General features: G+C 41.2%; 2 protein-coding genes across 3 annotated transcripts in view; one reads left to right on the top strand and one right to left on the bottom strand.

Moving 5' to 3' along the window:
* The window catches only part of kdm6a (lysine (K)-specific demethylase 6A), a 102,402-nt gene that overhangs the window by 54,871 nt on the left and 21,787 nt on the right, over positions 1–25,744 (bottom strand). For both annotated transcript variants that reach the window (XM_030428330.1, XM_030428331.1), the window contains exon 5: positions 12,600–12,658. In XM_030428330.1, coding sequence (XP_030284190.1) covers positions 12,600–12,658 — 59 coding nt within the window. The remainder of the gene's footprint in view (positions 1–12,599; positions 12,659–25,744) is intronic.
* Positions 6,230–8,524, top strand: LOC115588059 (piggyBac transposable element-derived protein 4-like). The gene is made up of 2 exons (XM_030428337.1): positions 6,230–6,249; positions 7,075–8,524. Exon 2 carries the CDS (start codon positions 7,453–7,455, stop codon positions 8,500–8,502), a length of 1,050 nt encoding a protein of 349 aa, XP_030284197.1. The 5' UTR covers positions 6,230–6,249; positions 7,075–7,452; the 3' UTR covers positions 8,503–8,524.

Here is a 25,744-nt window from a genome sequence, read left to right as displayed (position 1 = left end):
TGTGTGTGCTAACCACTTTACATCGGACTGCTTCAGTAACGAGTGTCAGTACAACGCTGGCTTTGCCTCGGCACTGATCCTCGTAAAACGATCAGTCTCAACCATACCAGACGCAGCAACTGCACCCGAGCCACCTTTAATTGTCGCCGCGATTTGATTACAGTTGCTGACGAGTATGGTGAAGTCAGCTGGAAACTGGCTAACTAGTTAGCTCCACTTCGGTCCGCTATACAATGGCGTTTGAAGCGAGTGTGATGTTAATGATATTACGATGGAGCTTGGTTGTCACAGTAGAAAGTCTGGAAACATGTGCTGACTGGAGACAGAAACTATGCGAACAGTGTCCAAGAGTTTGGAGACTGTGTTTGAGACAAACACAGCTTTCGCTAGCTGTTAGCCATTAGCTACACGATATTAACTGTAACAACACATACACACAAACTAACACTATTTAGCCACACTAACCATTCTGAAACGTCGTGCTGCAGCCGCAGAGTCTGTACTTCTTCAGAAGCCTCTCCTTCTGGGTCAAACTGGTTCGGTTGAGCGAAAAAATCTCTGCGAGCCATAGTGTTACATCCACCGTAAACATTAGCGCATGCCGTTAGCATAACGGGCTTCCTCAGAGTGACAGCATCCAAAGCTCCCCAAGTACGCGTTGACAGACGGAGCTCATTAGCATTTAAAGGTGCAGGCACAGAAACAGAGTGCTCTGATTACAGCTCAGCAGAGCGGCTGGAATGCAGGACCACGGGTGTGTTTGGGGTAATACATATCGAATACAGAGTTGTTGGACCTCTGACAGCTGTGTGAAATTGATGAAAAACAGTATAATATCCATAGCGCCACCCACTGGAAACATAAATAAAGTGTTATCTCATTCAATGTGGGCTCCTACATGCTGTGAGTGACACAAGTCACCACTAGATGGCATTGTTGTCTTTCAAGTCACAGGTATCCTTTGTGCTTAGCAACCTCTGGATAACCTCTAGATAATTCCATTCCATTGCAGATGGATACATAAAATTACGATCAAGGACATTAGAACCGCATTTAAAATACATCAAAATATATGTGAAGGTGAAGGATTCTGTCAAGTATTTCGGAATATTTTTAATTTAAAATCTCATAGCTGGACAACATTTAAACGTCTGTAACAGAATAAAGATAACAATACTACGGGCTGTCTTTAATAATTGGGTTCAAAGGGACCTAGCTATCCTAGGTAGTTCTCCTCTCCAAAGCAGAGGGTCTGTCTCGTTTTGTATATCCATCCCTTACTTGAATTTAAACCAACCTCAGGAGGTAGCCCTATTGTTTTATATGGAGAAGAAGGCAGTCCTTAAGTCCTGGATTTTGTTGATCCTGTTCATACCCTTAAGGTCAACTGATTATAAGATGTTAGACCCTGACTCAACTTGATATTCCATTCCAAGTCAAGACCTGTACTTCTGAGGGTTTTCCTGTGGTGTCTGGCACCAGGGCATTTTATTTTAGATCCTCTGGGTCCTGTTTGTTGGGGGGTGGGGCCTCCATGGATCAGATCTGCTCCAGCACGTCTTACAGATGCTCTATCAGATTGGGATCGGGGGAATTTGGAGGCCCAGTCAACACCTTGGGCCCTTTATTGTGTTCCTCGAGCTGTTCCTGAGCAGCGTTTGCGGTGTGTCAGGGCACACTGTCTTGCTGGGGGGCCACTGTCCTTTGGTAGTGTTGTTGTGATGAGGGGGTGTACTTCGCCCACAACAGTGTTTGGATGGGTGGTTCGTGTCAATTGGCATTCACATAAATGCCAACACCCAGGGTTCCCCAGCAGAACATTGAACTGTGATGAGATGATCAATGCTCACATGTCGGTAGTTTTAACGTTGTGGCTGATCAGTGTAAATCTCAAAGAAGATTTGATTCATGCAACTTTCTACATCACCAAAATTAGTATTATGTATATTTTTGAGCATTCTGTGTCGGTCACATTTTTTTATTTTTAGAAGAAGAACCATGTTGAATTCAGGTCAAAACATACTACATAATTGTTATTTGTGACAAAGTAGTGTGTTCCACTCATTCCATCACAGAAAAATGAGACCACAACTATACAGGACCCCAAAGGATCCCCTACAAATGTCCCGGTGCCAGACACCAACCTCTGGGGGTCGCTTTTGGTGGACAAAGGACACCCAAGTTCTTATGACCATGCCTAGATAGGTCAGAGCCGTTTTGGCTTTACAAGAGGAACCCACATGATATGAATCAGGTCGTTTTAATATTGCGGCTGATGGTGTGTGTGTTGGTGTTCAATTTTATTTTCATTTTATTTTACATTTTGTATAAATATGCATATTTATTATCTCCATTTCATGTTATTTATATAGCTTATTTTTTTGCTGATTACTTTAATAGTTTTTTTTAAGAAAAAAAGAAAAGCAATAAACTCTATACTCTAAACAATACTAAACTAAAATAAACTAGTACTTCGCAGAGACAAGAGCATATTAAAGGCAAATAACAGTTTCCAATTGAACCAACTCACTGTGTAGCTATGACAACAATGGCAAGTGCATGTCAGCATGAAGCCCTTCTCCTGTATCAAACAGCAGAGCAGTGAGCTCACTGCTGACTGGGTGCCACACTCACACTGAACTCATTGCCCCCATTCCCTCCGCCTCTTGGTTTATCTGGTCCCTCCCTCCATCCCTTCCCTCTGTGCACTGCCCTCTCCTCCCTTACTAATGGAATCAAAAGTGAATGCGTTGAGAGCTTAGCTCTTCTAGAAAATAGTTTGTGACACACAGTGTAAAGCACACTTCAGCCAAAGATGAGCAAAGAACTACTATCTCATTTAAAGATTTTCTTATAGGTGAGGCAAATCATACAATTCACTCCATTATATGGAGGCCATTTTTTTATATTTATTTATCTAGATTTATTTTCTTTGCAAAATCCAATGAAAACTAATTTCAGACAATGATCATGGAACATATTCATTTTCATTTTTCATTAAATATATACCACTTCAGACCTGTGAAGTAACATTCACCATTTGACAGCTCAGCATTCCTTTGGGCCATGGGCTCAGGGTGACGTAATCCATCCTCGAGAGCCCAACATGGCACCCTCCCTTCCCCCACTAACACATTCCACAGGCCTCAAGAGATGGGGACATTCAAATTGTTAGGGAACATTACATTACAACATTAAGGCAGGAACACACTGGCCCAACCGTTGGACGTCTGAAGCCTTTGGGGAGACTCGGACGAGGTCGGGAACAAATATGTTGTGTTCAGCTGCGTTGGAAGCTTTCAGAGCCGCGCGGACATTGTCTACGCCGATTCAGCATCAAAGTCTGAGAATGTTGGCTGTTGGCCGTCTGAGCCATCGGATTCCTCGATTGGTTGTGTGTTAGCTGTATGACCATTCTGATTGGCGGTGTGTGGGAGGGGCGCTTTCATTTTCTGTTTTCATGTAGCGCCACCCGCTTATTACAGCGCGGAACGTATTCGCTACTGTGGAGCTGGCAGCACGTCAAAGCGGTGTGTTCAATGCAACTTTTCTGCCGAACAGGTCAGACAAGAGGCACCAGAGTGGTCGGAAAAAAAGGCAGTTGGCTGTTGGTTTAAGTCTGGGCGGTGTGTGGGGGCCTTTAGAGACTTAAAGGTCTCTCCTGGCACTCAACGTCTACACCAGTGGTAGCTGTATGCTAACCATTAGCATATTGAGTTAAAAATGTGAAGTCAGTAGTTATAAGTTTGTCTCCAGAGCATATTAGATACTGCCTGCAAAGGTGAGTACACTTTGTTTTATGTTAACTATATGAGGATCGCTTGTAAATAAACTTCTACGGCAGTTCCAAGGCTAACCTCCATTGGCGTATAAATGCAAATCCCCATTATGTGTTAGCATAGAGCTAACGGTCAAAACTTCTTTTTTTTTAATACAAAATCAATTTGGGAATCAAAGAAAGCATTTTGTAATATTCCCTCGTAGAAAGTATCCAATTCATAACCTATTCGTTTCATAACTAGGTTTCAGACATTACCAAAGAGCATAATGTTTGAGAATACTTAGCAGTATGTCGGTTTTGAGTGCAACCAGCCTCTGCAACCAGCCCCTGCATTTGGGAGACATCTCACTCTCCATCTACGCTGTCAGGTATCGAAATTTGGCACTCTGTACTAAAGACTTAATCCGGTAAAAAAGATTCAAAGATAAACTTGCCCCTCTTCTTCTTTCAGTCTATGCAGAAGCACTGGAGAATAACATTCTTCAACCAAGCTCTGCCAGGCATCTATTACACTGTTATTAAAGAAGAATAAGGACCCTCGAGATTGCTCATCTTACAGACCAATCAGCTTGACAAACTGTGATGGCAAAGTGTTCTCAAAGGCCATTGCACTCCGGCTTGAGGCAGTTCTCCCTCATATCATTTTGGAGGACCAGACTGGGTTTATCCAGGGCAGACAACCATATTTTAACCTGAGACGATGTTTAATATCATCTATACTGAATCCAGTGCTCCATCCCTGGAAGCAGTAATATCGCTTGATGCTGAAAAAGTCGGGTCAAGTGGGATCATCTTTTTCATACACTTGGCAGGTTTGGTTTTGGACCTAACTTTGTTCACCTTATCAAGCTCATTTACACAGATCCAACTGCCTCAGTTTATAACAACAGTATCTCATCTGAGTACTTTCGTCTTCACAGAGGGACGAAACAAGGGTATCCAGTGAGTCCGTTGCTTTTCGTTTTAGCTATAGAGCCCCTTGCCAAACCTCTTAGATGCAATAATAGTATACAAGGTATCTCACGTGGTGGCCTAACTCAGAGTGTCTCGCTTTATGCAGACAATTTGTTACTATATGTCACCAACCCCATCACAACTACCCCTGAAATCCTTAGAATCTTGCAGGAATTTGGAAAGATATCTGGGTATAAACTAAATTTTAATAAAAGCGAATGCTTCCCCATTAGTAGTAATGCCAGAGAATATCCCAATCTGCCATTTAAGTTGTTTGTCGAGTCCTTTACATATCTGGGTGTAAAAGTCACCAAATCCTATTACAGTCTATTTAAAAGTAACCTCATTCCTCTGTTGGAACAGTGCAAACAAGATATTAAAAGATGGTCTATTTTGCCACTATCTCTTATAGGGAGATCAAATTCTGTAAAGATGAATATTGTACCAAAGTTTCTATATGGCGTTGCCTGTTTTCATACCACAATCTTTTTTCAAGGCATTTCTTTAACCTCTCTGCACCCACCCGCCCGCCGACGGGCGATTTCAGATAAATGACTGTATGTCTACACTGCGCAGTGACGTATCCCGCTTCAACTTTAATCAATATGGACATACTATACGTCATTAGAAAGGGGAGAATCTCCGCAATTCATTAATCCAGTTGATTTTGCAGAAATCATCAGCACCAAACCATAAATCATTGATATTCACCAGCATGGTAAACGTGAGACACAAGAAACACACGGCGACTCCCTACCTTTGAAGCGGCCATAAAGCCGTAATATGTGTCCATTCCTCAATTATCTATATTCCAGTTGTCCGTAAGAATCCACTGATCAAAAGCATCAAAATGGTTTTTCATAAAATTATTCCAGCTTGTGAATATCGTCCTGTAAAGTCCATTTGCTTACTGTCTGCCAACTTTGTCCGGCAAATAAAGTCCATACTTTACCGGCCTCACCGAAATGTTTTCTAGTTCCTGTATGGTGATGTTGGGTATGCTTGTTTTCATCACTTTGCTGGCTACAAAATAAAAGTGTCCCCATCTTTTTCTTTTCAGTTTTCACCCCAGCAGAGCCCCTGAAGTAGATCGAGCGCTGCCTGTTTGAAGGACCAATAGACTTTGTTTACTGTTTTTCGCTGCCTTAGTATAGGAATAGCGTATTGGCTATCGACATGTCAATCACTCAGGCTTCTAGCCAATTATTTTACCTTTCCAATGAGGGCAGGCGTGCCCAGGTCAGGTATTTATGAGCCGAGGGGTTTCCGTGCGTCTGGCGACTTGTGGGCGGACTTTACGCAGTAGACGCATGGTGAAGAGACGCAGCAAACATTTACATTTCTTCGTAGGCATTTTCATAGTTTACAGTGGCGAAAGCCAGGAAGAAATCCAAATATATCCGAGAAGATGACCAGGAATGGACTATAGCATCATCTGATGAGAGTCAAGACAGTGAGTATGACTCTGAGAGAGAGGAGATGTTCGCTCAGGGACTTGACGACATCTTAGATCGGTGAGTAACGTTATCTTTGATCATGTTTTATTTATTTATTTTGCCATGAGTGAAATTGGAATGAAAGTTAGTGGGTGGGTTTTTTTTTTATGATTACAGTGAACAGTACAGTATACATTAGCATTTCATAAATGATGCTAGCGCCCCAGGGCCTAATTAGCCTTGCTAAGCCTACTCAACTACTCAACTAAAGTTCTGTAATCCTTGTAATCCTATTCTATAATGTCAGGGTTTTCCCTGCCATTATACGGCTTAGGCGCGGCGCCCAAGCGTTTTTGCCTCCCGCCTAAGCAGGGTTCTCCCCAGACGGTGGAACAGCGGCGCTATGCCGCTAGGTCAGCGGCGCTATACTCCGCGCGTGACGGTGACGAGTGTCCGTCCCCCGGCGATGAGCGTCCGTCCGTCCCCCGGCTGACGGAGTTGGTGACCGTCTGTCCGTGTCTTCCCCCCCCCCCCCGGACTGACGTTGACGAGCGTTCGCGCAACCCCCCCCCCCCCCCACCCCCCGGACAGACACTAAAAAGTTCTGGGGAGAACCATGAATGTAATTCATTTTGAGCCTCTAATTCCCTTTTATTTAGATTTTTTTTTTATCAAGCTTGTAAACACATTGAACTAGATCTTTTTCACTGACCAGACACTGGGAATATTCCCCCAATTCAATTATTCTGTTTATGTACAGTTATTTCCCTGATGTTTTTGTGTAATATATAATATCATATCCGTGTTTATTTGTTTCCTATGTAAATAATTCCCCATTGAAATCCATTTATATATTTTTTCATTATATTTGGTAACATTTGTGCATTGCATTGTGTTTTGTAGGTCACAGTCTGACAGTGACGTGGATTGGGAGCCTCAAAGTAGGACACTCAGACGCCAAACCCCATCTCCTGCTGAAGGTGGTCGGCAGAAGCGGCAACGATCCTCCTCTGCATCCACCAGTGCTACCTCCCCCGCTGCATCTTTCACTGCCCCCTCTGGCTCAGGGGACGCTGCAGCTTCTACACCAACTGCTGGACGTTCCCGTGCTGCCAGACGTGCCCGGGGGAGGGGCAGAAGAGGAGGATCCTCCAGAGCACCTAGCTCCCACACAGAGGAAGAACAGTAGCATGATGTGGGGGATGACGACGTTGAGCCTGCTCAAGTTGCCTTCATGCCAGTGAGACCAGAGTGGCAACCAGTCCACTGCAGTTTTTCAGAATGTTTTTCACCGACATAGTGCTTGGGACTTTGATGGCAAACACTAATGCCTATGGAGCAAAGAGGCATGAAGGGAAAAAAGAGGTCTGGCATAACATTGGCGTAGATGACATTTTTTCTTACCTTGCCATGGTAATATACACGGGGATGGTCAAGTGCCCTACGCTGGTAGATTACTGGAAAGGGTCCCGCCTCTATAGCCTTCCATTCCCGCCCTCTGTGATGTCCCGAAATAAATTCCTCAGGATTTCTCGTGCTCTCCACAGGAGTGACATCACAGCAGATGAGGAGAATACAGCTAAGAGGGGGACACCGGCTTATGACCGCCTGGGCAAGATCAAGCCCCTTTACAGCCAGATTGTCAAAGCCTGCAAAGCCCACTTCCAGCCAGAGCAACACATCGCAATTGATGAAAGGATGGTTGCATCAAAGGCCAGAATCTCCATAAAGCAGTACATCAGGAACAAGCCCACTAAGTGGGGATACAAACTGTTTGTTTTGGCAGATTCTGGCACTGGCTACACGTGGAATTTTTTTGTTTATGAGGGGAAGTCACCTAGCGCTGGAAGGGGACTGAGCTATGACTCTGCCATGTACCTCATGGACTTCGATTCCCTTGGTACAGGTTATCAGCTTTATGTTGATAACTTTTACACAAGCTCCCAACTTTTTCTGGACCTGCTAAAGAAGAAGACAGGGGCTTGTGGTACCATCCGCACAAACCGGGTTGGTTTCCCCAAGACCACCATCAATGACTTCACCAGGGGCACTCCTCGGGGGACAATCAAGTGGATCAGGGACAGCGAACTCCTTTTTGTGAAATGGATGGACACTAGAGAGGTTGTCATGTGTTCCACCATTCACAAGGCATTCACTGGTGATACAACCCGAAGGAGAGTGGAAACAGCTGGACAGTGGGCGGTGATCGATGTCCCCATTCAAGCACCAGTCAAGGACTATCAAGGACTAAGACGGAGAACCCTGTTTTGTGTATATAGATCATTCATTGTTCATATTTTGTTGATATTGGCACAGTTATACATACAGTAATAGTGTATTGATAGATAATAGAATCCTTGTTTGAAATTCAGTTCAGTATAGTCTGTCATTTTTGTATAATGGTAACTATTCTGTAGTGTCTTGTCACATGACAATATCTCACTATGGCCACCTAGAAGCGTGTGGAAACCCCTCCAACCACCCATCAAATGAATGTGTGAATAAATTATGTTTTGAATCATGGAGAAAGGTTTTATAGTCACCAAAATGCTTCAGTAATGTTTCCAGTGTCACAGAAGTGAGTAAAAGCATTTGGCACAATTTGGCCATTTGGAGACGTTTTGGAGAGGTTTGTGGACGCCAGTGACACCACAAACTAAAACCTCCATAACTCCCATAAGGGTAAGCCTAGAAGTCTAAAATTTCACCCAGGTGTAGTTGACAAGATGAGGAAGGTATGTGCTATATTGCCATATGCCTTACATAAAGCACATCCTAGTTATTGTTATTCAAATATGACCTATTATTTTCGAAGACAAAAAAAATGTTTTAGAGCCATGTTTGAACTGATGTCATTTTGGTTGTGTGTATGGTACATGCTAAATAAACACATTCACAGAAACTAGAGGTTGTCAGCTTTCAAATAGCGTATCATACATCCATCTCGGACTTGTAGTTCTTGTGTTATCAGCTTTTCCATTTGGGTATGCTAAATAGGCGAAATTACTGAAAATGGGTGGGTGTGAACAGGTTAAATGATTTTTATTCCTTTATATGGAATAATAAATCAGCTGGCATAAGAAAATAATTTATGGAAAGACCAAAAGGTGTAGGTGGGCTTTCACTTCCAAATTTGCGCACATATTATTGGTCTGCAAATTATAATGCCATCTCTCTGTGGATAAAAAACTAGAATGATAGGATCCCTGCATGGCTCCAGATTGAAAAAGGTTACAAGCAGCCCACACTTACTCCCTGCCTTACTTTGCGCACCTCTACCACCACTAGTTAATATTATTAAGGATAATATAATTGTAACTCAATCACTATGCATCGGAAATCAGTTCAAAAGATGTCTGGGTATTTAGAGTATTTCTATTCACTCACCAATAATACATAATCATCTATTTCAACCATCCTTAAAGCCCCTGTACGGAGTTTTTAACTGGATATAGAAAAGTCTGTGGTTTCTGCTGATGTGTCTCTGTTACCTACAACAGCAAATGAGCCCATCAGCAAGAAGATACGCTTTTTCTAAGTAGTCTAATTCTATACCTCTGAAAGGCCTTGGTCGGGTCGGACCACTGACGAAACGATTTACGGCAGTCAGACCGGAACTGACGACACTCAGGATACGGCATAGCTGTTTTGTTGCTACGCTAGCCAGTGCTAACCGAGCTAAAACTTTTGTCATGGCTGATAATGAGACAAAGAAAAGAAAAAGAATTCGAACCGAAGACCAACGAAAGGCCAAGAGGGAATCCGATCGAGCTAGGGCTAAAACACGGATAAACATTGGCGATTCCTTCCAGAGATGGAGAGAGTTGCGGGGCTTGAAGAGAGGGTCGGATCCAGAATTTGCCCGATTCCTCCTAGACAGGTTTGTAAATTTTATTTCATTTATGAAATGTATTGCGGGACATAGTTTACAGCAATACATGAATTTATGTTGTTACAACAAAGCTGGCTAACGTTACCACTAGATTAGCTCTAGATACTACACTCGTGAAAACGACAACAAACGTCTTAGATCATGCATCCATTTCAGCTGTGTGCATGCTTCAGCCCAGCCGACCTGCAACGATGCATGGGTAATATCCTCTGTCATTATAAATGATTCAGTTTCTTACTTAGAACAAAACATCCATCACAATCACTGTGACTTTGCTGTAACGCTAGCTCTGTAGCACCGTGGGTAATATTTATAGGTGGGAAATTGCAGCGCAACAGCAGCATTACTTCGTTTCACCGGCGGCATATTATATTAAGTAGAAATACAAATAGACACATTACCTCGTCCAAATGCACGCTGCAGATAGCTGCTAAAAAAAAGTTTTCAAAGCAAGTCCTGTCGTCTTTCCGACGTTTCCAAAACAAATCTACAAGCGCCGGCCAGACAAACGTCTTCACGACAGTGGGCGCCAGAGCTCATGGGAAATGCAGTCTCCATTCCGGCAAAACACTACCGCTTTCGTCCAGTGGGGTGCCAAAATCAACACTAAATGAAAAGTCTGTACTGGGGCTTTAATGGACAATGGCTTCAAAATTTGGTATCACAAGGGCATTCATAGTACTAGTGCATTGCCCGTAGGAAGCATGTACTCCTATAGAAAAGTGGGAGGTTAAGTAGCTTTTTCATGGATGGCCAAATGAGGCTGTTGAAGGTGGGACGTCAGGGATATAATTGGCTGTTTTTGACTACTTTTGATTATACCATTATATTTCACCTTAAAAACTATTTACCTTGCCTTACTTGGTGTAATTATTTTTAGCACAACCTCACATGTGTGACTGTACAGTTATTTTTTCATTTTAAGGTACTATATTAACACTACGGACCTAAAATCACAAAATAACATAAAATCAGAGTAGAAAAAATTAGTTTTTTTACTGTGAAAACCACAAATATGTTTAATGAACCAATTGCATTAGTTATAATGCAAATATAAATTGTTGTTTACTAAATTGGTGCATAAGTTTTTGAAATTTACAAAGTTATGTGTAACTATTTACATTTAAATGCAGGCAATGCCTCAGGCTCCTCAGCTCATTCCTGCCTGTTCCACATTCAGCCGTCTCCTCCTTGGTTTGCCTCACAACACAACTCCACTACTCACTAAACACACCACACCAAATACTACATAACACACTAACTACACACTCCAAACACGCTATGTCACAAATCTCTCAACTCTCAAAACTCGCTATCTCTGTCGCCGTCTCCAACACATCACTGCTGCTGTCAATCATCCACCGATGTCCCTCCCACATCTTCCTGTTCCTCAACAACCAAACAGCTGTCCGATGAGGAATGGGATATAGCTCTTACTGGAGTCCACTCTTCTTCCATATGTTCCTGACATGCTTTAATACAGTGTTACACAGACTACACTTCTCAAAAGTTAAATTAGCAAGAATATTTCGGAACTTAGACCCATTATGCAATAGATGTAAACAGACTCCGGCTACCTCCTATCATATGGTCTGGTCCTGTCCGAAACTTGTTCCTTTCTGGTCATCCTTTTTTGAAGTCATCTCTAATGCTTGCTTATAACATCTCACCTTCTCCCTTGGTTGCCGTTTTTGGTTGGTTTTCTGATCCAACGGGATCTGTTCCTCCCATTCATTTACAGAGGGTCATTGCCTTTTCCTCTGGATAAGGCAATGACTGGATTAGGGACGTTATGCAGAACGTTAAGCTAGAAAAGATCAGATGTACCCTCAATGGTTATAACAGATTCTACAAAACCTGGGACCCTCTTACAACATATGTGAACAATTTGCCTGGTCTGGAACTGGAACTCTGACAGTTTAGACCTGCCCTTGGTCAGTCCTGTAATAAGGAATGTTAGGTGCACTTGTTGTTTTCTGTTCTGTTGGGATTGTTCTTCTATGGTTATTTGTAAAACAGAGAATTGCTTTATATGATAATTGGAAAATTACAAATAAATTGTTTAAAAAAAAAAAAAGAAAAAGAAAAAGGGCAATGTTTGAGTGATCATGCAAGGGAAGGAGAGATAGCACAAAACACAACCAGAAACATAACCTCCTTGGTGCAGGCAACTATGGCAGCTTTAGAGTAACTAAGAGGAGGCTGTTATAAAAAAAAACACTTTGACTAAACTAGGGCTGCACGATATTGGAAAAAACTGACATTGCAATTTTTTTAACCCTGCGATATATATTGCGATATGAAAAAAATACAGGAATTTTCATCAGATGACCTGAATAGCAGTTATGTTGTGCACGCGTACATCGCGATGACGATGCCTAAACGATATATCGTGCAGCCCTAGACTAAACTCATTCTGAACCGTAATGAACATAGATATGCACTGATGATATCAATGTTGTCATCTTACTCAAGGATAGGAACAAATGTATATTCCAAAATGTCAGTATGAAAGATTTATTAATAAAGTACTTACCACTGAAATGCGTTGTAATGGAAGTAAACCATGCCAAGGCCATATAAAAAGGCAGCATTCTGAAAAAAAAGAAAGACAAAAAAAAGAGTGTTGTAAAATTCTTAAAACCAGCAGCACTGACGTTCTTCTAACACAGCAAAAAAGACAGATGAGACCAATCAATGGGTATGAAGAAGAAATATATCATGTCCCGTTGTAGATCAACATTTAGCATGCAACATAATGTCACACATTATAGTGTGTATAGAAAGGCAGTTCAAACTAATTTTCTCTTTTCCAACTTTCTACATCCACTTTTTTCATTCAAGCATGAAACCACATTCAAAAAAACAGAGAGAGTAGAGTTACAAGACTGCAACAAAATTCACAGTTTGTGCACGGCCCTGGACAGGAAGGTTCAACAGCAGGTGAATAGCAGGTGGATACTAAAAGACAAAAACCCACCTCTGTTGCCATCTGGCAAAAGATAAAAAATGTAAAAACTTTTTAAACTAAAAATACGACAAATAATGAAATAAAATCAAGTAAAAGACATCACATTTTATCATGTAATTCAGCCAATCAGTCACACAGACTGGCCGAGTATAAATCAATGCATTTCCATCACCAATACTGTTATGCTGACACATCTATTAGATCAAGCACGCTATGGCCAATAAAGCCCTGCTTCTGGCCTCCAAACTCAGCTATTCACATCATTACAGCTACAAAGAAAAGCTTGCCCACGCCATTATCTAACAGAGGGTGAATCCTCACGCTCTCACTTTACTGTGGATATCTGTAATCCCGAGGAGCACCAGAGCTGTCAGGTCTGATCACAATCGAACTCTCAACACCTCTGTTTAATGGGCACTCCAAACAATGACCATCAAACAAAATGGGACTATTCTTCCACACAGAGAGCAAGGAGAGTACAGGCTGGATGCCATCATATCACAGCTGATTGGACAACTTAGGTCCAGGATATAAGCAGGAACTGTAGGTAATGTAAACTGAGGCTATTAATTGCCAAGACAATGTTATATGCACAATATTGGCAAAGTCTCTCCCTCTCTCGATTGTTCGAGTTTCTGTTTTCCATTGTTTGCAATATTTAGGGCCCGAGCAGGGAACCTGCAAGGACCCTATTGTTTTTCAAATGATTATTAGGGCCCGAGCAGGGAACCTGCAAGGACCCTATTGTTTTTCAAATGATTATTATTATTTTTCTTCTCACAAAATGATCGCATTTTTCACTGCCTGAACATACCCCAACTCACCAAACTTGGAATATAAGTCACACCTGGCGAAAAATTTTATAATCTGTTGTCGTCCTGAATTTCCACCACTAGGTGGCGCTGTTATTAAGGAAAGCGCGTTTTGGCTTATAACTCCCATAAACTTTGTCGCACATTCAAAAACCATATATCCACGCGTTCAGTGAAGTCTGCTGAATCTTGTGGTATAGGCCACGCCCATTTCCGCCTACCGTTTTTTTTCGCTACGTCGCAAAATGTCGAAAACCTACTTTTTCGAACTCCTCCCAGGCGATTTCACCGATTTGCACGAAACTTGGCACACAGCATCTGTGGACCCTCCTGACAAAAAATTATTAAAGGATTCTAATTAAAATAAATAATTTTGAAGTTATTAAATAACAAATTCCTGCAGATTTGGCTCAAAACAGGAAGTGTTGGATATTTCCACAGTAGTCAGATCAAATGACATGAAACTCAGGATACTACTTCCCCATGAGCCCCTGAGGCCCTGTGCAAAATTTTAGGCGATGACCACAAGGTGGCGCTCTTTAAATTGATGTATTTTATATCTCCACAACGGTGCATCGGAATAAGACGAAACTTGGTACATTTATTGTCAGTGCCCTCCTGAGGACATCTGACAAAGGGTTTACCGATCCACCACTAGGTGGCGCTCTGGTGTCACTTTAATTGCATAATTGGCCCTGTGCCCACACCATAACACTTATGGAAATGAAATTCATAGAGGTGCTATAGAATGGCCCCTGTGACTCACTCACCGAAAATGACCACCAGGTGGCGCTATTTTCAATTTAAAAGGGTTTTTGGCTCATAACTCCCACCTAATATGTTGCACATTATTAATCCTCATATTTATGTATTCCCTGAATTTAGCTGAATTGTTTGATGTAGGCCACGCCCACTTTTGCAGTAACTTTCCGTTCGCAAATTTGCAAACAATGAAAAACCAACTTTTTCGAACTCCTCCTAGACGATTTGACCAATTTGTACCAAACTTTGTATGTTGCATCTGTAGACCCTCCTGACAAAAAGTTATCAAAAGAATTTTGATAGTACATAAACTGCCCGAAATATAAAATGACAAATTCCTGCATATTGTGTTGAAAACAGACAATCTTGCATATCTTTACAAAATACTGTCTGATTTTCACATAGATACTCTTCAGTGTGTGTAATGGCATGATGAGGCTTTGTGTAAAATTTGGTGCAAATCGGCCAATAGATGGCGCTCTGGTCGCAGTCTAATCAGTGTCAATGGGATCTTCAAGTCCTCTTCAAAACTCATTGACCTTCATCCTTTTCTTGTCCCTCATACTTTGAGCTGGCCACTCCATTCCAACTTTAAAAGAGTCAGAAGCCCTCAAACTATTGGGCATGTAATCAGTTTTTGAAAATCTTTTACGGTTTTCAAATCATCACAGTTTTAGTTTTAAGGATTTTTAGGCCGTCTTCGATTTTATAATGGGTGTGTATTGGGTGAGCTAGAGTGCGTGACATCATAGCTACAGTGGAGAGCAGATGGAAGAACTGGAGAAAAAGTTCTCTTCAGCTTGATTTGGATCCCACGTCTTTTACTTCACATAGACAATATATACAGGGAAATGTAGGAAATCTTGTTGGCTTTCAGCTGATGGTCTTATTTCAGATGTAGGAATTACACTTTTGGCTGTTTGTGGTTTGTGACACTGCTGCAGGGAGACAAATTCAAACAGTACAAAAGTCAGTTCCACCATGGAGGCTTACCCACTGCTTAACAAGAACAAGCTGAAAACTGAACTGTCTCACATCTACAGCAATGATGAGTTCAAAAACCATAGTGGAGCTGTGGCTCTGTACCAGCTGGTCACAGAGTGCAATCGTCAGGAAACCTTTTCAGAGACTGTGGCTCTGCTAAACATCCTCATCACAACTTCTATGACTACAGCTGAATCTGAGCGGTGCTTCTCAACACTGAAGAGAATCAAGACCTTCCTCAGGAAGATAATATCTTCTTAATGCAGTTGCCATGCTCTGTATGGAGAAGAAACGTATCAAAGACATCCACAACTTAAACCACAAAGTCACTGAGAAATTTGCATCTTTCAAGAAGAAAAGTGCTAAATGTATGTATAAAAAGTACAACTGAAAACACCTGAACAGTTTCTTCACAGGTTTAATATGTTACTACTAATTGCCAACATTGTTCTGCTTGAAAGGCAGCGGAGCAAAACAACCCACCTTTTCTCCTGTATTCTTTTCAGTTTCATGAAACCTTAAGAACCATATAACATTGGAAGTTTAATGTGCAGTGCTGTTGTTTTCATCTGACCACTACATGTCAATACAATGTTTGTAACAGTATTCATTTTACTTGATCTGTAAGTGTTAAAAAGATAATATTACTAATGATAAATGTTTGGAGATTTTTTTTGACATTTTATGTGATATATAGATATAATCATAATACAAATCTTTATAGTAATAATGGAGTTTGGGAGGCGTTTTCCCATTTCTTCTTGTGTGGACATTTCCTACTTTGCCTCTGCTAGTGCTCCAGCATATGTGCAGCCACAGAAACTGTAAGAAAGCTCTACAGGTAAAGGTCCAACAGCTCCCTCTACTGGTGCAAAGAGTCAGGACATGCTCAGTCACACTCAAATGCAGCAGACCAGTCAGTGAGCAGACCGTGTGGAGCTGCATGGACTTTCTGTGGGTTTCCCTAATGATGTGTGCATTCTTGAGGAAATGTACGTGGTTTCTGCTTGTAGTTATGGATAATTTGATCACTACTGCAGTTTACATATAGCCTGTGTCTCAGTAGTAGTTAGCTGCACTTTGCTTGCACTGCAGCTACATTTGGATTGTGAGGACTTAATGATGAATATTTCGTTTTTGATGCCGATTTTTCAACTCAGTCTGTTTCTTGGGATTGTGACCATGCTCATTACAGTTTAAAGGTCGAAATATGTACTGTGGTTAACAGTCAGTATATAAAGCTATCATGCTGTTTAGCCGTCTATAGGGTCGAACACTGTACTCGTGAAACCCCCCCTTGAGCTGCAATTTCATCCTCTTCTTCAGATTTCATCATGCAGCAGGTGACATCTCACATCCCATCAGTTAATCAGTTCTTCTCTGACCTGTCATCGACTCAGTCTTTGTCCGGGCAATCATGCAGTAGTTCACACAGTTTTTCTGACTTCAGCGTACATCATTTCAGACCGGCAATAGCAGTCCATCGAATTATGAAGCAACGACTTCCTCAGCGGAAGGTGTTGCTCGAGCATGCCCCGACGGCAGCAAGCCCCGACGGCAGCATGCATCGACAGCAGCACGCCCCGACGGCAGCAAGCCTCGACTGCAGCATGCATCGACGGCAGCAAGCCCCGACGGCAGCAAGCCCCGAAGGCAGCATGCATCGACGGCAGCACGCCCCGACGCGTGTGGACTGCGAGGGCCCGTTCAACGCTGCTTGCAGCTTTAATTATTATTTTTCTTCTCACAAAATGATCGCATTTTTCACTGCCTGAACATACCCCAAAACTCACCAAACTTGGAATATAAGTCACACCTGGCGAAAAATTTTATAATCTATTGTCGTCCTGAATTTCCACCACTAGGTGGCGATGTTATTAAAGAAAGTGCATTTTTGGCTAATGACTCCCATATACTTTGTCGCACATTCAAAAACCTTATATCCACGCGTTCACTGAATTGTGCTGAATCTCGTGGTACAGGCCACGCCCATTTCCGCCTACCGTTTTTTTTTGCAAAATTTTCGCAAAATGTCGAAAACCTACTTTTTCGAACTCCTCCCAGGCGATTTCACTGATTTGCACGAAACTTGGCACACAGCATCTGTGGACCCTCCTGACAAAAACTTATTAAAAGAATTTTTATAGGCCACACAATACTCAAGTTATTAAATAACAACTTCCTGCAGATTTGGTTCATAACAGGAAGTGTTGGATATTTCCACAGTGGTCAGGTCTAATGACATGAAACTCAGGATACGACTTCCCCATGAGCCCCTGAGGCCCTGTGCAAAATTTTAGGCGATGACCACAAGGTGGCGCTCTTTAAATCGAACTATTTTATATCTCCACAACGATTCATCGGATTCACACGAAACTTTGTTAGTTAATGTCAGTGCCCTCCTGAGGCGAGCTTATGAAGGGTTTACCAATTCGACATTAGATGGCGCTGTGGTGCCAATTTAATTTTATATTTGGCCCTGTGCCCACACCATAATACTTATGGAAATGAAATTCATAGGGGTGGTCTACAATGACCCCTGTAATGCACACACCAAAAATGACCAGCAGGTGGCGCTATTTTACACTATTTTACACGTGAAAGCTTTTTTGGCCCATAACTCCCACATAATGTGTCGCACATTGTTAAACTCATATCTACATGTTCCCTCAATTCAGCTGGATTGTGTTGTATAGACCACGCCCACTTTTGCGATAACTTTCCTTTCGCAAAATCGCGACAAATGAAAAACCTACTTTTTTTAACTCCTCCCAGGCGATTTCACCGATTTGCACGAAACTTGGCACACAGCATCTGTGGACCCTCCTGACAAAAAGTTATTAAAGGATTCTAATTAGGACAAATAATTTCAAAGTTATTAAATAACAACTTCCTGCAGATTTTGTTCAAAACAGGAAGTGTTGGATATTTCCACAGTGGTCAGGTCTAATGACATGAAACTCAGGATACTACTTCCCCATGAGCCCCTGAGGCCCTGTGCAAAAGTTTAGGCGATGACCACAAGGTGGCATTCTTTAAGTTGAACTATTTTATATCTCCACATCTGTTCATCAGATTGACACAAAACTTTGTATAGTTATTGTCAGTGCCCTCCTGAAGAGAGCTTATGAAGGGTTTACCAATTCGGCATTAGATGGCACTGTGGTGCCAGTTTAATTTTATATTTGGCCCTGTGCCCACACCATAACACTTATGGAAATGAAATTCATAGAGATGCTATAGAATGGCCCCTGTGACTCACTCACCAAAAATCACCAGCAGGTGGCGCTATTTTCCGCTATTTTACACGTGAAAGAGTTTTTGGCCCATAACTCCGACATAATGTGTCGCACATTGTTAAACCTTATATTTACATGTTCCCTCAATACAGCTAAATTGTGCGGTATTGGCCACACCCACTTTTCAATAACTTTCAATTCACAAAATCATGACAAATGAAAAACCTACTTTTCAAACTCCTCCTAGACGATTTGACCAATTTGCACCAAACTTCGCATGGAGCATCTGTGGACCCTCCTGACAAAAAGCTATCAAAAGAATTTTGATAGTCCATAAACTGCCTGAAATATAAAATGACAAATTCCTGCATATTGTGTTGAAAACAGACAATCTTGCATATATTTACAAAATATTGTCTGATTATCACATAAATGTTCATCATTGTGTGGTATGGCCTGATGAGGCTTTGTGTAACATTTGGTGCAAATCGGCCAATAGATGGCGCTCTGGTGGCAGTGAAATTATTGTCAATGGGATTAAATGGGGAAATCTTCAAATCCTCTTCAAAACTCATCGACTTTCAACCTCTCCTTGTCCCTCATACTTTGAGCTAGAGACACCATTCCAACTTCTATTCTAATTAAAATAAATAATTTTGAAGTTATTAAATAACAAATTCCTGCAGATTTGGCTCAAAACAGGAAGTGTTGGATATTTCCACAGTAGTCAGATCAAATGACATGAAACTCAGGATACTACTTCCCCATGAGCCCCTGAGGCCCTGTGCAAAATTTTAGGCGATGACCACAAGGTGGCGCTCTTTAAATTGATGTATTTTATATCTCCACAACGGTGCATCGGAATAAGACGAAACTTGGTACATTTATTGTCAGTGCCCTCCTGAGGACATCTGACAAAGGGTTTACCGATCCACCACTAGGTGGCGCTCTGGTGTCACTTTAATTGCATAATTGGCCCTGTGCCCACACCATAACACTTATGGAAATGAAATTCATAGAGGTGCTATAGAATGGCCCCTGTGACTCACTCACCGAAAATGACCACCAGGTGGCGCTATTTTCAATTTAAAAGCGTTTTTGGCTCATAACTCCCACCTAATATGTTGCACATTATTAATCCTCATATTTATGTATTCCCTGAATTTAGCTGAATTGTTTGATGTAGGCCACGCCCACTTTTGCAGTAACTTTCCGTTCGCAAATTTGCAAACAATGAAAAACCAACTTTTTCGAACTCCTCCTAGACGATTTGACCAATTTGTACCAAACTTTGTATGTTGCATCTGTGGACCCTCCTGACAAAAAGCTATCAAAAGAATTTTGATAGTCCATAAACTGCCTGAAATATAAAATGACAAATTCCTGCATATTGTGTTGAAAACAGACAATCTTGCATATATTTACAAAATATTGTCTGATTATCACATAAATGTTCATCATTGTGTGGTATGGCCTGATGAGGCTTTGTGTAACATTTGGTGCAAATCGGCCAATAGATGGCGCTCTGGTGGCAGTGAAATTATTGTCAATGGGATTAAATGGGGAAATCTTCAAATCCTCTTCAAAACTCATCGACTTTCAACCTCTCCTTGTCCCTCATACTTTGAGCTAGAGACACCATTCCAACTTTTAAAGAGTCGGAAGACTTCGAACTGTTTGGCATGTATTTAGTTATTAGAAATCTTTTACGGTATTCAAATCATCACAGTTTTAGTTTTAAGGATTTTTAGGCCATTTTCTCATTTTATAATGGGTGTGTATTGCGTGAGCTACAGTGTGTGACATCATCGCAAGAATGGAGAGCAGCTGGAAGAACTGGAGAAAAAATTCTCTTCAGCTTAATTTAGATCCCAAACCTTTTACTCAACATAGACAATGTATACAAAGAAATGGAGGAAATTTTGTTGGCTTTCAGCTGATGGTCTCATTTAAGATGTACGGCTTACAGTTTTGAAAGTGGAAGCCCTGGAGCGACAACAACCGAAGCAGCTGCCCTAAGGCCGCAATGTTAATTTTGAGCCTAAATTTCTGAAGGAGAGCAGACGGTACCTGATTTGTCTCTTGCATTTCTGCCCTCATTTCTCACTTTCCAGAAATAAAAACGACATGACCGAGTTCAGCCATGTCTCCTCTCACTCAACATATAAATATTTTGGTCATTACCATTACAGTTTTTTCAAAATTCGCAGGGGTTTGGGAGGCGTTTTCCCATTCATTCCTGGGCAGCTGGCTAATATGGCGAAAGTACAGCAGCTATTGTTCTACTTTATGTTGATGTAGCTACTGTAATGAAAAGCACGGGCGCTGGTGTATTGATTAACTGATATTTTATTCCAAAGGTCGTCAAAAATTAAAGGCAACCACCACATTTAACAGCCTGGAGGGCGGAAGTAGATAAACCCGGTAGAAAGAGTGCCCGCCCCGCAAAGAAGCGGGTGTAATCTGATTGGTCAACAGTAGCCGGCCTTCTATTGGTTGACAGTGTTGATACACAAGAAAAATCCGTGAGCAGAGGAGAGATCCGAGAGCAGAACTTGACCTGTGAGCAGGTGTGTGTTCTGAGCGTGTGCACTTTAGATCTGAGAGGTTTTTCCACATCCCCTTCATTACCCTAAGAAATAACTGCAATAACTTGGAATCAATGGCTAAACACATAGTCATAGAACTAAAGCTTCATCCAGTGACTAGTGATTCCAGTGATTTTTGTGTGCAAGAAGGAGAAATGTGAACACGGGCATGTGATTTTTGAGTTCAAGCTGACATTTTGAAAGAGAGCAGAAGAAATTTAAATGCAAGAACAAAATGTGAGCATGAGGAGAAAAAATCTGAGCACGCGAAAGAGCTGTGTCACTGAAAAGGAATGAAATCATGCTCTCAAACTGAAAATCTATGCTCTTGATTAATGACATGATTTAACTTCCATATTCCTATGGGGACCTCTTCATCTTTGTCTCTGTTACTTCTCCAGCGTGTGTATCTGAAGAATGCGTGTGTAGTGCGTGAGCTACAGTGTGTGACATCATCTTTAGAGTTGGGAGCAGCTGGAAAATCTGGAGAAAGAATTCTCTTCAGCTGGATTTGGATACCGCATCTTTCATTTTACATAGACGATGCAGCCATTTTAAGCTCTTTCTGCCTTAAACTTTCCACCTTTTCAGTCTTTTCACCTTTTTAACCCTTGTGCCCTCCTTAAAAAAACTTCCTCTAACCACCTTCGTGGCAAAAATCTGCCATAAAATACTCATACATCAATATTTTTTTCTGCCTTTTTTGCTTGAATCCCTTAACCAACTTGTTCTCTGATCAAAATGATCAAATATTTAATAATTTTCAGGATTTTAACCCTTTAAATGCCAGTTATATTATAATTATCTATAAAAAACCCACAAAAAATTTATTATTTTCCATATAATAAGTAGTAGGCTGATGGGGCTTTGGTGGTGATTAGAGTCTTTGATATATCAAAGATTACCAACAAAATTGATTTGATTGCATTAGTATATTTTATGTAGTAACAAATACTCCCTCTAACCACCTTCGTGGCCAAAAATGCCCCATTGACTTCCATTAAAACCACATTTTTTAATCTCACTACCATTACAGTATAAAACCATGCATTCTGTAATGTCAGCATGCCATTTTGAAGAAAACTAGTGATATTTGACATTTTTGATGTATTTCACCAGATTGAACCATTTTCCCATTGTAGGCCGATGCATGAAATTCTTGTATTTTTGCCAGTTATATTATGGAGCCGGGTGACTTCCAGGGCCCAGTGTGTGTGTGTGTGTGTGTGTGTGTGTGTGTGTGTGTGTGTGGGAAATGTTTTTAAATCAACATCTGATTCATCAGTGTGAACTCTTATTGTGCAAACTGTAACAACTTTGGAAATTTAAACAACAAAAAACAAAATAGAACAAATGAAATATGAACAAAATATGAAATATAAACAGAAATATCCAGGCATTGAATATACGATGTGTGTGTGTGTGTGTGTGTGTGTGTGTGTGTTTGAGAGAAACAGATACATGGATAGTGTGTGTGTGTGTGTGTGTGTGTGTGTGTGTGTGTGTGTGTGTGTGTGTAATCTGAGGGTTAAATGAAATAAAAGTTTACAGCTGCTGTTGAAATATCAAAATTATTGTTTCTTCTTCTTCTTCTGGACAGAAAGGAGGTTTCAAAGTGTGTGTGTGTGTGTGTGTGTGTGTGTGGTCCTGCAGATGTGACCTAGTGTTCCCTACAAATGCACACTTGGTGGTGGAAGACCTCTTTTTCAGGCCTCTGCACAACCAGCACACACCTCTCCTTCTAGTGGAGCTGGTCAATGGCGCAGTCAGGATAAGAAGTCTCATGTATGCCCAAATCTCTTGGGCATCCACGTCACTCCATCCTGACACTGAATGCCTCCCGTATAAGTTTGTCATTTGCAAAATGAGCTGGATCAGCTACATTATGGATTCTTGATATTGCATCTCCCATGGGCCCTGGCACCATGCCGGTGGGTGCCTGCATGTAGCACAGAGTCTCAGCATGAGATGGAGACCACACTTGCCCGTCCACTGACTTTTAGGATGGACAGGATCCTCAGTGCCCGCTTCACTCTCAGAGGATGGGTCAGAGGCATTCACAGACGTGGAAGACTCCAGCGAGCCTTCTGTGTCAGACTCCCCCTCGAAGATCGTGGTTTCCCCTGATGAATCCTGCAGCTCGCTGTCAGATAAAGGCTGCATGACCATTTCTAATGCCTCTTCGCTTCTGAAATGCCTTTTCATTTTTGCACCCTCTCTGCTCACTAATGAAATGACCCCTCAGACAAGTTGCATGTTTATCTTTGGCTGTGAAAGCAGCCAGGTGCATAAACACACTAACCGTTGTTTTTGCTTTGTTTTTGAGAACAGCAAAGCATGTTTTCACTCAAGCACCTTTTCAAAGACACATGAAACACATTCCTCAAAAGATGACCTTTTTTCACCGCTGAAGTGATCAGTGCATGCTTACAGATTCTCACACACACACACACACCACACCACACACACACACACACACTCTCACTTTCTCTCTCTCACACACACACAGACAGACACGCACGCACACACGCACACGCACACACACACACACAGGGCCCTGGTAGTCACCCGGCTCCATAATATAACTGGCAAAAATACAAGAATTTCATGCATCGGGCTACAATGGGAATATGGTCGAATCTGGTGAAATACATCAAAAATGTCAAATATCACTAGTTTTCTTCAAAATGGCATGCTGACATTACAGAATTCATGGTTTTATACTGTAATGGTAGTGAGATTAAAAAATGTGGTTTTAATGGAAGTCAATGGGGCATTTTCTGCCACGAAGGTGGTTAGAGGGAGTATCTGTTACTACATAAAATATACTAATGCAATCAAATCAATTTTGTTGGTAATCTTTGATATATCAAAGACTCTAATCACCACTAAAGCCCCATCAGCCTACTACTTATTATATGGAAAATAATACATTTTGGTGTTTTTTTAAAAATAAATAATTAGTAATTCAAATAATAAAACTGGCATATAAAGGGTTAAAATCCTGAAAATTATTGAATATTTGATGATTTTGATCAGGGAAAAAGTTGGTTAAGGGATTCAAGCAAAAAAAAAGCAGAAAAAAATATCGATGTATGAGTATTTTATGGCAGATTTTGTGCGTGTACATTTTTGCCACGAAGGTGGTTAGAGGGTGCAAAATGCATTACAGGAAAATAAAAGACATGTAAGAGTAAAAGACACTGGATTTCAAAAATTTGACTAAAAAGAAGAGTTCCTACAACAATCCATGCCACAAGCTGTAACACAGCCAAAATGATCGCTAAATCAAAAAAAAAAGTTGAGAAAAATGTACAAAATGCCCGAGGAGGGCACAAGGGTTAAGCTCGTTCATCCCTCTTACTCTACAGCTTTTTAGCCTTTTCAGATATTCATCTTTCTGCCTTTTCAACTCCTTTAAACATTCCACTTCATGTTCAGCTATGAAAATGTTAAACTTTTTGAACTTTTTCAGCCCTATTCAACTTTTCTGTATATCTGTGCAGTGAACACTGTTTTAGCACAAAGGTGACATCATCCAGTGTTTTGAAACCATTAGGGGAGTTTGTGCCAACCACTGTGCAAGAAGCTGGAAGGTTTGTTCAGCTTCTTCCTGAACCTATTTCATTGCATCATGCCTCGTGTGCACATTCTCTTCAGCCAGCTCCAGAGGCGGACCATCAACTCAGTCTTTGTCTGGGGAATCATGCAGCAGTTCACACAGTTTTTCTGACTTCATCGTACATTATTTCATACCGGCAATAGCAGTCCACCGAATTATAAAGCAACCACTTCCTCAGCGGAAGGTGTTGCTTGAGCATGCCCCGACGGCAGCATGCATCGACGGTAGCACGCCCTGACGCGCGTGGACTGCGAGGGCCCGTTCAACGCTGCTTGCAGCTTTAATTTTGTTTATCATCTTTGTCGATTTGTTTTATTTGTAGGGGTGTAACGGTTCACCAAACCCACGATTCGGTTCGAACTTCTGTTTTTGACTCAGAGTTCGGTTCTAACCTCGGTTTTTAAAAACATCCTGAAAAAACTTTTGGAAAACTTTCAGAAAAAATGTCTGCATTTTATTAAAGGATTGTTGCATTGCAATATCAAGAACATGAACATTACTTAAGTTATATCAACTTAACCAAGTATAACACTTCTCTTTAAACCAGTCCACAATAAATAAACAATATATAAATATATTTTTACAACACTTCTATTAATCTCTTAACTATCAAGGAATACACACTTAAAACATTTGTTTTAAGACCAGTCTACATTGTCTAAATAAAGTAAGAATGAAAAATTTCTTACACCAGTCTGAGGTA

This window comes from Sparus aurata, chromosome 9 (genome assembly GCF_900880675.1).
Source record: "Sparus aurata chromosome 9, fSpaAur1.1, whole genome shotgun sequence".
Classification (NCBI taxonomy): domain Eukaryota; kingdom Metazoa; phylum Chordata; class Actinopteri; order Spariformes; family Sparidae; genus Sparus; species Sparus aurata.
Note: the sequence above shows the minus strand (reverse complement) of the source record. Positions and strands in the feature narration are given on the sequence as shown.

Coding starts and splice junctions, on each gene's coding strand:
- LOC115588059 (XM_030428337.1), top strand. CDS start 7,453: ATGTTTTTCACCGACATAGTGCTTGGGACTTTGATGGCAAACACTAAT.